The sequence below is a fragment of the Hibiscus syriacus genome, unplaced genomic scaffold (assembly GCF_006381635.1).
Source record: "Hibiscus syriacus cultivar Baekdansim isolate YM2019G1 unplaced genomic scaffold, ASM638163v2 tig00116944_pilon, whole genome shotgun sequence".
Lineage (NCBI taxonomy): Eukaryota > Viridiplantae > Streptophyta > Magnoliopsida > Malvales > Malvaceae > Hibiscus > Hibiscus syriacus.
In genome coordinates this window covers 419,300-435,402 of record NW_024063479.1, presented here as the reverse complement: position 1 = coordinate 435,402, position 16,103 = coordinate 419,300, and the positions used below count along the sequence as shown (strand labels likewise).

At 33.6% G+C, this 16,103-nt stretch overlaps 2 protein-coding genes and 1 pseudogene across 2 annotated transcripts; all 3 read left to right on the top strand.

The window, feature by feature from the left end:
* The first annotated feature begins 1,254 nt into the window (after positions 1 to 1,254).
* LOC120188360 lies at positions 1,255 to 2,521 on the top strand (annotated as a pseudogene).
* Positions 2,522 to 4,108: 1,587 nt separating this feature from the next.
* Positions 4,109 to 6,211, top strand: LOC120188388 (probable L-type lectin-domain containing receptor kinase VII.2). The gene has a single exon (XM_039191836.1). The coding sequence runs from the start codon at positions 4,115 to 4,117 to the stop codon at positions 6,164 to 6,166; it is 2,052 nt and encodes a 683-aa protein (XP_039047767.1). The 5' UTR covers positions 4,109 to 4,114; the 3' UTR covers positions 6,167 to 6,211.
* Positions 6,212 to 13,682: 7,471 nt separating this feature from the next.
* On the top strand, positions 13,683 to 14,689 carry LOC120188391 (transcription factor bHLH162-like). The gene is made up of 3 exons (XM_039191837.1): positions 13,683 to 13,818; positions 13,894 to 14,223; positions 14,288 to 14,689. The coding sequence occupies exons 1-3, from the start codon at positions 13,690 to 13,692 to the stop codon at positions 14,462 to 14,464; spliced, it is 636 nt and encodes a 211-aa protein (XP_039047768.1). The 5' UTR covers positions 13,683 to 13,689; the 3' UTR covers positions 14,465 to 14,689.
* The last annotated feature ends 1,414 nt before the right edge of the window (positions 14,690 to 16,103 follow it).

Below are 16,103 nucleotides of genomic sequence, written 5' to 3'. Positions count from 1 at the left end.
AAAACATAAAGTATGACCATCTGAAAATTCGAATTCTTGGTCAAAATTAAAGTAAACGGTTTTGACTGATGATTTGGAGACTTTCGGGTTTGAATTTAGCAAAACGGACCCCAAAAACGGATTCGGGACGTCGAACACTATCAGGATAGGTATTCTAGGTCGAAAACAAAGGTCGTTTAATAGCCGGTCAAAGTCAGTCAAAGTTCTGGTCAAAGGAGGTCAACAAACTGTCAAACATTTTACACAACTAGCACCATTTTCTAATTAATTCCCAAAATATCATTTTGTTTCGAAAAATTACTATAATAGCACCCATTTCGAATTAATTCCCAGAATAGCACCAAAACCGAATTAATTCTCAGAATAGCACCGGTCAACGGTTAACGGTCAACGGGTCGGGTAAACGGGTCGGGTCGGGTAAACTGGTCGGGTCGGGTAAACGGGTCGTGACCGGTCAAACCGGTCAAAACCGGTTCAAAACCTGTTAAACCGGTCAAAACCGGTTTTCAGCGTTCACTCGCCTGCGGCGGCGCGTGGGGCGCGTGCGACGTCCTCCGGGGCTCTAAAAATCACGGAAAAATTTCTAAAAATTATTTTGAGCGATTTCGAGATACTTACAAAGATCGGTTCAAATTTTTGAACTGCGGAGAGCTCGATTTTGACTCGGCCGAATCTTTGACTGATCCACCTCCTCAAGCGCCGCCGTCAACGGAGGTCGACGATGACACCGGCGGACTCGGAACGGCACAAGGAACACGATGGTGCGGGAGGTGTCGTAAACGGAGCAACGATCGGCGATGAATTTAGGATTTTTCTAGGCGATTGAGCTAAAAAAACGTCGATGCTTTGACTTGAAATTCACGGCGTTTGGCAGCGTTTCGCTTCAATTAAATTGAAGGGTTTGTTCCTCGCTCGATGATGAACACGATGGTGGTTTTTAAATGACGATCGGAATTCGGACGGCGTCGGGATCGTCGTCGGAAGTTGAGGTTGGGAGAGGGAATTTGGGAAGAATTGGTTTCTGAAATCAGAAACCAATTCACGTATATAACAGCCCTTACCTAATATTTTAGGGTAAATTCAGGGCTTGGTCCCTTAATTTTCTTTAACTCTTAAACAAGCTTCAAGTTTTAAAAACTTCTAATTTAGTCCCCAAATTTTCACCAATTACTCAATTAAAACCTTAATTCCCAATTAAATATTATTTTAAAATTTTCTTACAACATTTCTCATCACAAGGGAAACTTACTTTTGTAATCTTAAACCCAAAACCCAGCAAAAACCTTCTCTGTAAACAATGTATTCGTCAAATCTACCGACTTGGGTCTCGTCAAAACCTTCAAATTCCACCAAAAATCAGTTCTTTTATCAATTTAACCAAAACCCATTTCTCCAATTTTCCAATAGATTAACCCCAAAAAGCATCTCTCGATCTCCTTCACCCTTCACTCAGATCCATTGCCGCCTTCGTGAGCTCCGAAAACGAATCGAAACGGTGAAAAGCACTCAAAAATTCACTGAAGCAATGATGCTAGTGGCGGCTGCAAGGATCAGGAGAGCTCAAGAAGCTGTCATCAATGGCAGGCCTTTCACCGAAGGTTTAGTGGAGTTCCTTTACACCATTAATGATAGTTTACAATGTGAAGATGTTGATTGTCCTTTAACTGTTATTAGGCCTGTAAAGAAAGTAGCTTTAGTTGTTATAACTGGCGATAGAGGTCTTTGTGGTAGTTTCAACAATGCAGTGATTAAAAAGGCGGAGTCCCGGGTTTCTGAATTGAAAGGTCTTGGATTGGATTATACTGTTATTAGTTTAGGAAAAAAGGGCAATTCTTATTTTAGGCGGAAAGATGATGTTTTGGTTGATAGATTTGTTGAAGGAGGAGGGTTTCCTACTGCAAAAGAAGCTCAAATGATTGCTGATGATGTTTTCTCGTTGTTTATAAGTGAAGAGGTCGATAAGGTTGAGCTTGTGTATACGAAGTTTGTATCTTTGGTGAAGTCGAATCCGGTGATTCGTACTTTGCTTCCGTTGTCGGTGAAAGGTGAGGTTGTCGACGTGAATGGGAATTGTGTTGATGGCATGGAAGATGAGTTGTTTATGCTGACAACCAAGGGAGGGAAGCTGGTTGTGGAGAGGGATAAAGTGAGGGTGGAAGGAGGGATAATTTCTCCTCTTATGCAGTTTGAGCAAGATCCGGTTCAAATTCTCGATGCCATGATGCCTCTTTATTTGAATAGTCAGATCTTGAGGGCATTGCAGGAATCATTGGCGACTGGCGAGTGAGCTAGCAGCTAGGATGAATGCAATGAGTAATGCTACTGATAATGCGATTGAGTTGAAGAAGAATCTTTCCATTGTCTATAATCGGGAAAGGCAGGCAAAAGTTACAAGTGAGATTCTGGAGATTGTTGCTGGAGATGAGGCACTTACCTAAATTCATAGTTTGATCGTTTTCACTTCTCCTTCCTTGTATGTTCCTTTTCGCCGATATCCTTTTTATACAAATGTTCCGATTGACTAAGATACACTAGTTATGATTATGAAGTGCAAAGAAACTATATTATTAGATCACAGAAACTATTTACTCTAATGAATGCACAACCTCATCCATTCTATATAGCAAGCAACAACTTTTCTGCTCTTCTTTAGAACCTCGAGAAGTTTCTTCTCTGCTAGTGATTGTATGCAGAAATCCCCCTATAACCTGTAAAGAGGTCATTCGATGTCGATTTCGAAGTGGAGAGGTTACTGATTTAAAGCCAAATTGTCTAACATCTTGTTAAGGTTTCTAATTACAAATGGAAGTATGCCATCATGATTGAAGTAAGCCAATTCCACCTCCACATGAATGCTCGTGCAATTTAGCCATATTTATATTCAAAAATGGAAGTATGCCATCATGATTGAAGTAAACCATAAAGTGCTGTACATTTTTTCACCCGGTAAAAAAATTAAAATTTCTAATTTTTGTTGGAAACAAAATGAATTTTCGAATATATTTTTGACAATTAAATGTACTACTTACAAATTAAATTACAGCATACATCATTAAATTATGAATTTCGTTTTAATTTCAATTCAATGTAGGATACACAAAACAGAGAGTTGAAAAGAGAAAGAAAACCAAAGAAACGTGGACAGTGGACAGGTATTCAAGCCCGTGCTTTAGAAATGGAATATTAGCATTTTAGGATCTGTTATATTTGTAATCTTTTGATTTCGTCATTAATCAAGGTTTATGTTTTTTTGATTTGGGTTGTTAATTTATTTTATTTTATGTTTTGATCACCGTTTTTTTATAATGGACCTATTGATTGATTTGACCAAGTGTGATTTATTAGTTTATTTACATATAAACCCTTGTTAATTTCATTAATTTCATTTTTCATAATTTGTATGTCAACTTCATGTGTATAATTTAATCCCTATCACATAATCAAGTTAAGGATTTAGGGTTTATGGTTTATAGTTTATAGTTTAGGGTTTGAGATTTAGGGTTTATGGTTTATAGTTTATAATTTAGGATTTAGGGTTTAGGGTGTAATATAACATGTGACTAATTAAATGAGTTTTTATTTTTCTTTTAGTACCCTATCATATAATCGGATTAAGAGATTAGAGTTTATGGTTTGAATTTAGGGTGTAATCTAACATGTGATTAATTAAATGGGCTTTTGTTTTCTTTTAATAATATACAATGTAATAATTAGACTTGAGTTGTTCAATTAAAAAAAATTAAAAATTGAGGGTAGTTTTATTATAGAATTTTTAATATATTTTTAAAATTTCATAATTATCAATAATGTATTTTTAATAATTTTTTTATAATGTAATTTTAAAAAATCTAAAATTATAATATAACATTTTCGAGCTGCTCACGAGCTTTTCGAGTCGAATATCGAATTGCTCATTTCGGCTCGTTAAGAACTCGAGTCGAGTCCATTCGATCTGAATATTTATTAAACATTGATCGAATCGATATCGAGTAGCTCGCGATAGTTGGTATATACCACAGCTGTCTTGAACTAATGCTAAAAGCTTAAAAAGCATACACCTTTTTGACATGCAACCCAAGCTTTCATCGTCTGTGATCTCTGTTTATGGTTTCTCATGTCTCATCTGTTGTTTTCAACTGCAATTATAACCCTCCTTTTGTTCTCTTCGGTAGTTTCATCTCTTGATTTCGTTTACAACACCGACTTCAACTCCACAAATCTCTTCACTTTCGGCGATGCCACCATTGATTCTTCTTCAATTCTCTCCCTCACAAACGCAACTTTCTCCATTGGTCGTGCCTTGTACCCTTTGAAGATCCCTGTAAAGTCATCGAATTCATCAAAGGTACTTCCTTTCTCCACATCTTTCATCTTCGCCATCTCCCCTCTCAAAGGGTTTCTCCCAGGTCATGGATTTGCCTTTGCTTTCCTGCCTTCTGCTGGTATATCCGGTGCCAGCTCAGCTCAGAATCTGGGTCTTTTTAACTTCACCAACAATGGTGATCCCAATAGCAGCATCTTTGGTGTTGAGTTCGATGTGTTTGCGAACCAAGAATTCGATGATATCAACGACAATCATGTGGGTGTTGATCTGAACTCCCTGAAATCAGTTGCTTCCAGTCCTGCTGGGTTTTGGGGAGGGAGTAAAGATGATAAGTTGAAGGGGTTGAAGCTTAATAATGGTGTGAATTATCAAGTTTGGATTGATTATCATGATTCTATTATAAATGTTTCCTTGGCTAAAGTGGGGGATATAAGGCCTAGGAGGCCATTGATAAGTGCTTTTGTGAACCTTTCTGGTGTTTTCCTTGATGAAATGCATGTGGGATTTGCTGGATCAACAGGGCAATTGGTGGAGAGTCATAGGATTCTGGCTTGGAGCTTTAGTAATTCGAATTTTTCAATTGGTGATGCTTTAATCACCGCTAATTTGCCTTCATTTCTTCCACCAAAGGATTCAGTGTTTCAGTCAATAGGGTTCATAGTTGGAGTCACCATTGGGGTTGTCCTACTTGTAATCAGCTTTTGGATTGTGATGTATTTTGCTTACTTTAGACAAAGAAGGAAAAGAACTGGTAAGGGAGATGATGATGTTGAAGATTGGGAATTGGAGTATTGGCCTCACAGGATTGGCTATCAAGAGATCTTTGCAGCAACAAAGGCATTTTCAGATGAAAATGTGATTGGTTCTGGAGGTAATGGGAATGTCTATAAAGGAGTGCTCAGAGGAGGACTTGAAATCGCAGTGAAGAAAATTTCTCATGAAAGTGAGCATGGGATGAGAGAGTTTTTGGCTGAGGTTTCTAGTTTAGGGAGATTGAAGCATAGGAATTTGGTGGGACTGAGAGGTTGGTGTAGGAACGATAAACGGAGCTCGATATTGGTCTACGATTACATGGAGAATGGGAGCGTCGATAAGAGAATTTTTGACTGCGACGAGGACGCTATGTTGAGTTGGGATGAGAGGGTTAAAGTCTTGAAAGATGTAGCTTCTGCTATCTGGTATTTACATGAGGGTTGGGAAGCTAAGGTCTTGCATAGGGACATCAAGGCAAGCAATGTCTTACTTGACAGGGATATGAACGCCAGACTAGGTGATTTCGGATTAGCGCGTACTCATCACCATTACGAATCGGCTAGCACTACACGAGTGGTTGGCACCGTAGGATACATGGCTCCGGAATTGATTAAAACAGGACGTGCCTCCACTCAAACAGACGTGTTCTGTTTCGGGGTGTTGATTCTCGAGATAATATGCGGACGACGACCGATTGAAGAAGGGAAACCGGGTTTAATTGACTGGACATGGATGTTAATGGAGAGACAAGAACTGGTTTCGGCTCTCGACGATCGGTTAAAAGGAAAAGGTCGTCACAGTAACGAGGAAGTAGAGAGGTTACTGCAACTGGGATTGTTGTGTGCTCATCCGGAAGCTCATGTTAGGCCAACGATGAGGCAAGTAATGAAGCTGTTAGAGGTAAGAGATGAAGGTGCCGAATCGGAAGGAGAAGGCACGGAGTTGAATCTACTACAGAGAATGAGAACTGCAACAACAATATGGGAGAGCTTGAGCAGCAGAGGACATCCTACATTCAATGACATTCAGAGGAACATTTCTTCGTCCATGTCGATGAGTTACTCGGATGTCATCAGAGAAGGACGATAACATCGGTGAATTAGATTTTGATATCATTGCTTTGCAAACTTGCTTTCCTTTCTTATGGGAAGTGGGAAACTGTCAATTATTTAGAACATGCTCAAGCAATTTGTAAGCTTTGGAATGTTCTAATAGTCAAATGGAAACATATGATTTTTGTTAGCACATAGAGAGCTAGTTAGCTTACTATTCATGATTATATTTTCTATTTGTTCTGCCTCTGCAGTTAAGAGTCTAAAATTTATAAGTAAAATAAATTCTGGTTTAAGCATCAGCGAGCACCAGTGGTCTAGTGGTAGAATAGTACCCTGCCACGGTACAGACCCGGGTTCATTCCCGGCTGGTGCAGGTTTTCATTTTAATTTTCCGGCCTTTTTTTAGGCCGGTTCACCATTTCTTCTGAATGTGTCAAAGGCCCATTACCCGAAACCAAAGTATATGCTATGCACGATTCCTTCATTTGTTGAAAAATCCTAAATTGTAACTGAACGGGGACTAATAATTAATTTTATTTTATAATAATATTTAAAATATAAATAAATTTAAGAAAATATATAGATAAATTATACAAATAATTCCTTGACTATAAGGCACTGATTTGTTCTATTGACTATTAAAAGTTACAAAATAGTCCCTATTATAGGATATTACTTTGTTGAGTCTCCAAACTATTAAAAGTTAAGAAATGGTCACCATATTATTGATATGTTCCAAACTCATCATTTTCCATTAAAAAATTTACGGCCGTATGAGCTGGACGTTAACCTACTGATAAAATCATATTTTAATGATGTCTACTGATACTACCATTGCTTTCAATCACTGGCTCGACTGCATAATATTTGAAGCATTGATTCGACGATATAATATAAATGAAGAGTCGATACACAAAATACAACTCAAACGTTTGTAGGATCAAATTTTATCATATCCTAGTCAACAGATTAACGTCAAGCTTATATGACCGCTAGTTTTTAAATAAAATAGGATGAGTTTAGAACACATGAATAGTCATGTGATTATTTTATAACTTTTTATAGTCGGAGGACTCAACAAAACGATTTCTTATAATCTGTGACCATTTTATAACTTTTACTATTTGAAAGACTCAACAAAACAACACGTTCGGAGAACCATTTGCTATTTACCCTATATTTATAAATATTCTAAAATTATATTAAAAGTATTAACAAATAATACGAGTGCAAGAAGTACTTAACCACTTGATATTTTTACATCAAGTTAAGTTTTGTACCCTGAAATATTATCATTTCATTCACTTGACCAACGCTAGCCATTAAATCTAATGCTTATTTGGATCAATTGACATTATGCGTTGCGTGGTTGTATTATCATGTGATATTTCAAAATAAAAATATTTATTTTATTTACAAATTCTTAATTTGTGAAATCTAATATTTATTTGAATTAGGATTGATTATCCTCGCATATGGCAATGATCGATTGTCACAAAAAGATTGGGTTGATTAAGTCCCTAAACATTTTTGTATTCAATTATATCCTTAGATCGAGAAATTAAATTAATTAAGTTATTGATATAAGAAATTGAATCAAAATCATTTTTGAAGATAACATTATCACGTGACACACTCCAGTTTCATCACATGAATTAACAGAATGAAAATTCTAAAGAAAATTATTAAAATTCTAAAATAATTCTTAACGAAAATAAAAATATATTAAAATCAGTAAATTTATAAAAATATCACTTGATAATATCATAATGTGACGTACATCTAAAAAGAAATATAAAATTTAACAGTGGATTTAATCAAAATAATAAATTAATAATTTTTTTGAATTAATCATTGGTATCCTATCTATTGACCGACTAATCCAGATCGGATACTGCAGAGATAGGGGCGACCTTTCCAACCCAATTTGTTCCATTTATAAATGTCAGGGTTTGAACCCCTGACCTTGCTTAAGAAATCAAATGTCTCATCTCATTAGACAAACTGGTTGTTTAGTAAATTAATAAAGTTTTGAAATATATAAATTTAACTAGAATATTTTTTTTAGGGATTTAATTATTTTTTTTCTAAAGTTTGAAGCTTATCACACACCAAAGCCTTGAATTAATTATGACAGTTTCACATGCGTAAAAAGCAGATAAGGTTAAAGCAATTAGATGCTATAATGATAAAAAAAAGAAGTGAAATGGACCTAAAAGTTAGAATCATTATTATTATATTATTATAGAACAGTTAGTATCTATGGGTGACAATAATCAACGTTTATCATATGGAGTAAATCGGGTAAACTACTATTGACTTAAATGCTTTGAATATTGCGAGTCCACTTCCACCATCACATTCCACATCAAAAAGTGCGTACCACTACAACGAATAATAATAATAATAATAATAATAATAATAATAATAATAATAATAATAATAATAATAATAATAATAATAATAATAATAATAATAATAATAATAATAATAATAATAATAATAATAATAATAATAATAATAATAATAATAATAGGTTAATCACAAAAGTTGTAGTCCGGCGACTCCAACATATCCTTCCTCGTCTCATTCCCCCTAGTCAGACGAATTTCATCACTGGTAATTGGCAATGTAAGCGTACTGATGCTTTGGACTAAAGACAAGCATTTTCTGTAATTCATTTGTCGTTAAAAGTTCGATTCTAATAATATACATTTTCAAGCTTTGTTTCCAATATCTGCAAAAACACTAAAACCCTAGTTATCAGATATATGAAACGCATTCACTTTTCACTCTCCTCTCCTCCACTTCACCTTCTCCATTCCAGTCACTGGTCATCTACGCCAACATCGATGTAGTCATTTCAACAGTCCTAATAAACATCTCCCTACTTCACCAAGACCAAAATCTTTAATATAACTCCTTCACAAGCATTATAAACCTTATGGTATGTCAGTTATACCCGAAACTAATCGAATAACAAAGGGATCAATTCATATCATTTTCAATGTATTGAAAACTTACCATTTACTTAATCTGATTATCCACACCTTATTATCACTATCAACCAACATTTTAGCTCAATTCATATATCAAACATGAGAATTAGATTAATTCCACAAAGATATCATATTTCTCATATCAATCATAGATACTAACATGCTGGGACATATCCAATTATCAAATTTTCATATCGAAACATACATAGACATAGTTCTTCAAGATACCAACTATCCATTTGCTCGGTTTATAGTCGATAATGAGTTTTTAAGCATTTTAATCATATACCACAATAAATATACATACAAAATTAGATTCTATATCAATTACGCTCACCTAATATGAGCTTAAAATATACCTTGGAGCACCGATTTATTTAATAATCTTTGCTTTCTCCCTTGATTTGGTTGTTCCAACTTTACATTCTTGAACTTCAAATAACACATACACATTTCATCAACAATTTGACAACAATATCATAATCAAAGATAAATATCATCATGCACGAACTTTAATCTTAATTTAGAGTTTAAAGTTTCACTTGCCAACATTGAAACTTTAGATTAACGGTGACGGTTGGAAAAAAAATAAAGCGTGGATTTAGAATTCTAAGTTTAATTTGAACTTTCAATAATAAGTTTTAGATGAATTAACACTTTCTCACTCTATGCTTTATAAGAATTCTTCCATATATAATTTAAAAAAGTTTGAAGAAGATGGAAGGAAGTCTTTTCCTCTCCTACCAATCCGTTTTCTACCCAAAGTAAGGGCATTTAGTGTTTTTCTATTAAACACTTAGTTTACTAATTTTAAATTATACAAATATATATATATATATATATATATATTAATTTAGAGTGATTATATAGTATTATATGTTCTACAGATTCTCTACCATTTGACAATTCCTGTAACCGTTGAGGTAGCTTAATTCATGGATCAACTATTGATATATTTATCATGTAAATATCTAATTTTTACCATTTGTTTTTCAATTTACTCATTATACTGTCAATTATCATTTTACATTTTGTAATTAATCATGGATTGGACTACCGTTTACTATAATAATTTTAAAAGTTGAATAAATATTTTAATCTCAGAATTATTTTTTGATAATCAAACTAGACAAAATTTCGGTTCGAAAAATTAAGAATGTTACACTTTTTTTTTAGAATTAAATGATCCAACGTAATCCCTTTCTCCCTAACCCAAATTAGGGTCACCCATTATGTGAGTGAGACCCCTTGCCCCCCCTGTTTCCTTGAAACTTAAAATAACAAAAAGTGCAATTGGAAAATGAAACGAACCTAAAATTACTAATGATTATCATTACAACACAATCAATATCTATTGGTAACAATAATCAACGTTTATCATTGAGTTAATCGGATAAATAATAATTGACTTGAAAGCTTTGGATATGGTGAGTCTACTTCCACCGTAACAATCCACATCAAAAAGTGCATGATTAATATTTGATAAATATATTATACAAATTAAATTAAATTCATTTAACTTGTTTCATTTGTTTCTTACAAATTTTAATATATTAAATATCTCTATATTATTTGAAGTTTTAAAATTTAAGATTTATATTTGAAGTTATAATATTAAGTTTATATATTATTTTTATTTAAAAATTTTGATCTTTCAATAACTTCTGTTTAATTTTATTGGTAATTACTGGCATAACAATTCTAATAAAAGCAAAATAATTTTTTAAATTCTCTACGATTATAGTTTGTATTAATTTGATTCTTAAATAACTATCAATATAGATGATAAAAAAATCTATTGTTCAATTCATGATAACCTTTTTTATTTTTAAAGGTTTAGGGTCAAATTGATAAAATAAACTAAATACATAAGGAGTAAAACGTTATTTTATCATTTTTATAGTTGCCATATCCAACTGTAAGTTGAACATAAGTTAAGGATTGAGATTTTCAAATAAAAAAATTATTATACAATGTACATCAAAACATTTTTATCTCAAATTGGTATTTGAATTTGGAAAAATTATCAAATTGCTACTTGTGTTAACTTGGTAACCAATCAGATTACTGAAGAGGTATTGTCGGATCAAAATTATAACGTCACAACGTAATTGGTTGTTAAAATATCAAATCAACATTACGTATCAATTTGGATAAAATTTTTCATATTCAGGTACCACTTTGAGACGAAATAAAGTTCATGTACCATTTTAAGAGACGTTATCAAGTTTCCGTACAAATTTGTATAATAAGACAATAAAGATAATAAATGTACTTAATGTCACAAAATTTTAAAAATAAAGAATAAATTTTAAATCATAGAATGGTACAAGGACCTAAGACATTTAAATCAATCTTAAATATCTAACCTAGAAACAAGAAGGCGACGAAGTCTGGTCTGTTGCGTACGGATTCTATGGTATTGTCCAAGAAGTTCCAAGGAGCCACCTTGCCGGAGTTTGTGTTCTCCCGTTTATACTGTGAACGACGAAAGCTCTGCGAAAATAGAAAAAACAACTTAAACTGAAACATGGGTGGAGTTGACTCAGTCAAACGCTGAATGGGACGAGGAACTGTTGGGGCATGAACAGGAGTATAAAGCCGCAATTCAGACAGTGTTTTCCCAACAGACATATTAAACTCAGCTGCCTTGGCCTTTCCTTCTCGTGTATTATCACGGAGGTATCAGGATAGACTCACACCATTTCACAGATAACAAATTAATAATATTTAGAAAATAAAAATATATTATCAATAAAAATATAAAAAATTTAAAAATTTTAGAGAACGATCGTATCTACCGCTCCTATCAGTTCATCCCCCTACCTATGGTCAAACAACACCCGTAGTAAAAGTAAATTAGTCAAGTCTCTGCGTGTTTGAAATTTGACAGCCAATTGGATGCCCAATTCCTGCAAGGGGAATGTATCGGATTTGCCTTTTCCGTTGACGGCTCTTATTCAACAAACACTCGCTCTCATAGAGTCCATCTTCGACAACAGTTTAAGCGTGTTTTTTGTATATAAAAAGACGGCACTAACAATTTGTATGACCGAATGAAATGTTAAATTTATTTAAATCATATTTAAAATTTAAATATTCAAATCAGTTAGATTAAAAAAAATTATATTCTCGTATCGGATATCTAGAATACTATAATAGCAGCCCAAATTAATTAAATGCTGTGTAGAATAAAAAAAAAAAACCCATTGGTAACATTAAAATATATGTTGGAAATATTATAGCACTACTATAAAATGAAATGTTAGTATGACTTGAAAGATAAAATCAAGCTTGATTGCAAAGTTAGGAGCTGAACTTATATTAATTATGTTGTTTTAATTTGACTAAGTTAATCAATGAAGCTTTCATGTACATATGGTAAAACTTCGGAGTGCAACATGTGAATTTTTTTTACATATATATACATTGATAGGGTAAACAATGTATTTATTCACTCAATTACTATTTTGATTATTTGATTATTTATTCTTTTAAAATCATATCTAATGTTATGTTTTAGTTTCGATTTGGTCATCCATTGTTAATAAATAAATAAAACTACTGATGTGATTTTTTTTCCAGTGATGACATGATATTACTTATAATGACACATTAATATCACCTCTAATTTTGTAAAGACGATTGATTAAAACGGAATAAAAATATAACTTTAGTTAAGTGACATGATATTACTTATAATGACACATTAATATCACCTCTAATTTTGTAAAGACGATTGATTAAAAAAATAATAGTTAAGTGACCAAAACGAAACTAAAATGATAATTAAATGACTAAATACGTAGTACACTGTATTGATATTATTATAGATATATTTCAGTTACTAATCTATTTGTATTTTATTACAATTAATTTTGATAATAAGTTTATTTAAACATATTATGACTATATTTTGCTTTTATAATTTTATAGGTTAAAGAAACCATTTGACTAAATTTGAGTATATACCTTAACCGTAATAAAATGTAAATCTTAACCTAATTTGCTTCAACACAGATTTTACCACTAGAATGCGTGCGTAGAACGGCCGAATTTGGATTAAATAATTTTTATCAGACACTGAATTTAATTGTTTTTGGATGGTTTGAAATTTAGGTTTTTTAAATTTGATTTTCTTAGAAAGAATAAACAAAAGCTTATCAGGTTTGGTATTCAACTCATTCGTACTACAAGAATTAAGCGATTTTAATAATTAAACGAATTTTTATTATTTCTAAAAATTTTAAATTCAAGTATTATATCTATAATTTATTATTAAATAATTAAAAATCTTTCAAACGTATACTATTTACACTAATTATCAGGTTGAAGTGTGACGCAATATAGTGACGACGTCTACGTGTTGTCATATATTCAACTTTTGCTTGATCATAAGCCAATCGGAATCCACCGAAGCTCCGGCTTTTCCAACCTAAAGCACCTGTTTTCAGCTTCTCTATATAAACCACCCCTTAAATCATCTTCATCAATGGAACTTCAAATGGAATTCTTGCCTCACAATTCGGCTCTCAACAACAACAACAACAACAAGGGAATGGAAAAGAAGAGATCTCGTCGCTCTTCAGCTAAGATGGAGAGGAAGGTCATCGAGAAGAACAGGAGAAACCGCATGAAGAATTTGTACACCAAGCTCAATTCTCTTCTCCCCCACCATGATTCCAAGGTTTGTTTCCCTTTTATTGAAATTTTGATCTTAGAAGCGTTCCAGTTTTGATTTGAATCTGGTTTTGTTTTGAAGGAGCCATTGTCGCTTCCTGATCAAATAGATGAAGCTGTAAACTACATAAAGAGCTTGAAGACGAGGTTGAATGAATACAGGGAAAAAAAGGAATTAACCGGAAGAAAGAGATCTTATACACGCACAATTGAGACCACAGTGAGCTTGAAAGCTCCTGAGCTTAAGATTAACGAACATGGATCCGCCATGGAGGTGGTTTTGATGACCGGAACAGACAGCCAGTTCGTTTTTTACGATATGATTGGCATACTGAATCTACATGGAGCTGAAGTACTAAACGCCAGCTTCTCCTTCGTCGGGAATACAGTTTTCCACGTTCTTCATGCCAAGGTAATTAATTTGATATCACATGCTGAGGTAAACAAGACATCTAATTTGATATGTTTGGTGGCAGATTGGAGCATTTGTTGAAGCACAAATAATAAAGAACAAACTGAACAAGTTAGTTCATGGATCCAGCTGCGAAGATGATCAACTGCAACAAGAGTTGTGGAACTTCGATATCCTTCCAGAAAAGTGGGATTTGGACTACGAAATCTATCACGAAACGTGGGATTTCCCTATCGTGTGATAACAAAAAACCACAAACAATTTAAGAGAACAAAATGGATGTTGCAGTGAAATAGACAGCAAGGAAGAGCTGCCTTATTGTTTTCGAAATAAGTGTGTATAGCTAACTAGCTCGGTTGCCTGGTTTTGGCCGCTGCATCAAAATTGTGTTCGTGACTGTAATAATATAGATCATGAAACTTTACGATGGATGCAATGATATTGTTTTTTGTTTTCTTTATCACTTGATATAGTTCTGATTGATGCATGGATCTTTTCGTTAGCCATTGAACCTTGTTGGAGCAAAGTAGGGAAAATATGGAGAAAAGTAGAAGAAAAGAAGTAGAAGTAGAGAGAATTCTGATTTTGATTGATGTGTTTGTATATCTATTTGACGAGTACAAGAGTTCTTTATATAGGGGTGAGGGATGTCTTATAATAATTGTGATACAATAAATGGTCACAACCTTTTGGCATGTCAACTACTCCTATCAACTCTAGACACTTCAAATTCTCTTAATTAAAGTTACATATTCATGAACATAATTTATTGAGTAAGCTAAAAGGTCTCATTTACTAACACTCCTCAAGGCTTTTGGCCATCATACCAAGTTTGAGCCTTAAGAACTCAAATCTACCTTTTGGTAAAGTCTTAGTTAGAATGTTAGCTAGTTGGTACTCTAAAGGACAATAGACCAACTTCACTTCTTTGTGTTGCTGAGCTTCTTGAAGTGCACAGAACTTAATCTTTATATGCTTTGTTTTGCTGAAACAAACTGGATTGTCTGAAATGTCTATTGCTAATTTGTTGTCAATTAGAACTTTAGTAGCTTCCCCTTGCTTGTTTCTTAAGTCTGTGAATATTTTCCTGAGCCACATAACTTGATTCACTGTTGCACATGCTGCAATGTACTCAGCTTTAGCGTGGATTGAGCCACAATTTCTTGCTTCTTTGAAATCAATGAAATCACTCCAGATCCAAGTGAAAAAACATAGCCAAGAGTGTTTTTCATGTCATCCACTGATCTACCCCAGTCACTATATGAATATGCAAACAATTTCGAGTCTGCACATGGATTAAACAAACTCCAAAATTTGAGGTTCCTCTTAAATACCTGAGCACTCTCCTTGCAACACCCATATGAACATCACTTGGTTCAATCATAAACCTTGAAAACAAACTTACTACAAACACCAAATATGATCTGGTTGCTGTGAGGTAAAGTAGACTTCCAACTAAGATTCTGTATTCCTTAGTGTCAACTTTCCTCTGACCATTAAACTTGAACAACTTCTTATTCACTACAAGAGGTGTACTAACCGACTTGCAGTTTTGCATCTTGAACTTCTTAAGAACATCATTGGCATACTTCATTTGAGAGATAAAAATTCCATCTACTCCTTAATGAATTTCCATCCTTAATGAATTTCCATCCCCAAAAGGTAATTCATTAAACCCAAGTCTGTCATTTCAAACTTTTTCTTCATCTTTTCCTTGAACGAGAGGACCATTTTTGAGCTGTTTCATGTGACAAGAAGATCGTCAACATAAAGTGAAACAATGAGCAAATCATTCTTGCCTTGTTTTTTCACATAAAGAGTGTGCTCATTTTTCTTCTCTCAAACCCCTTTTCAGTGAGATAAGAGTCAATTTTCCTATA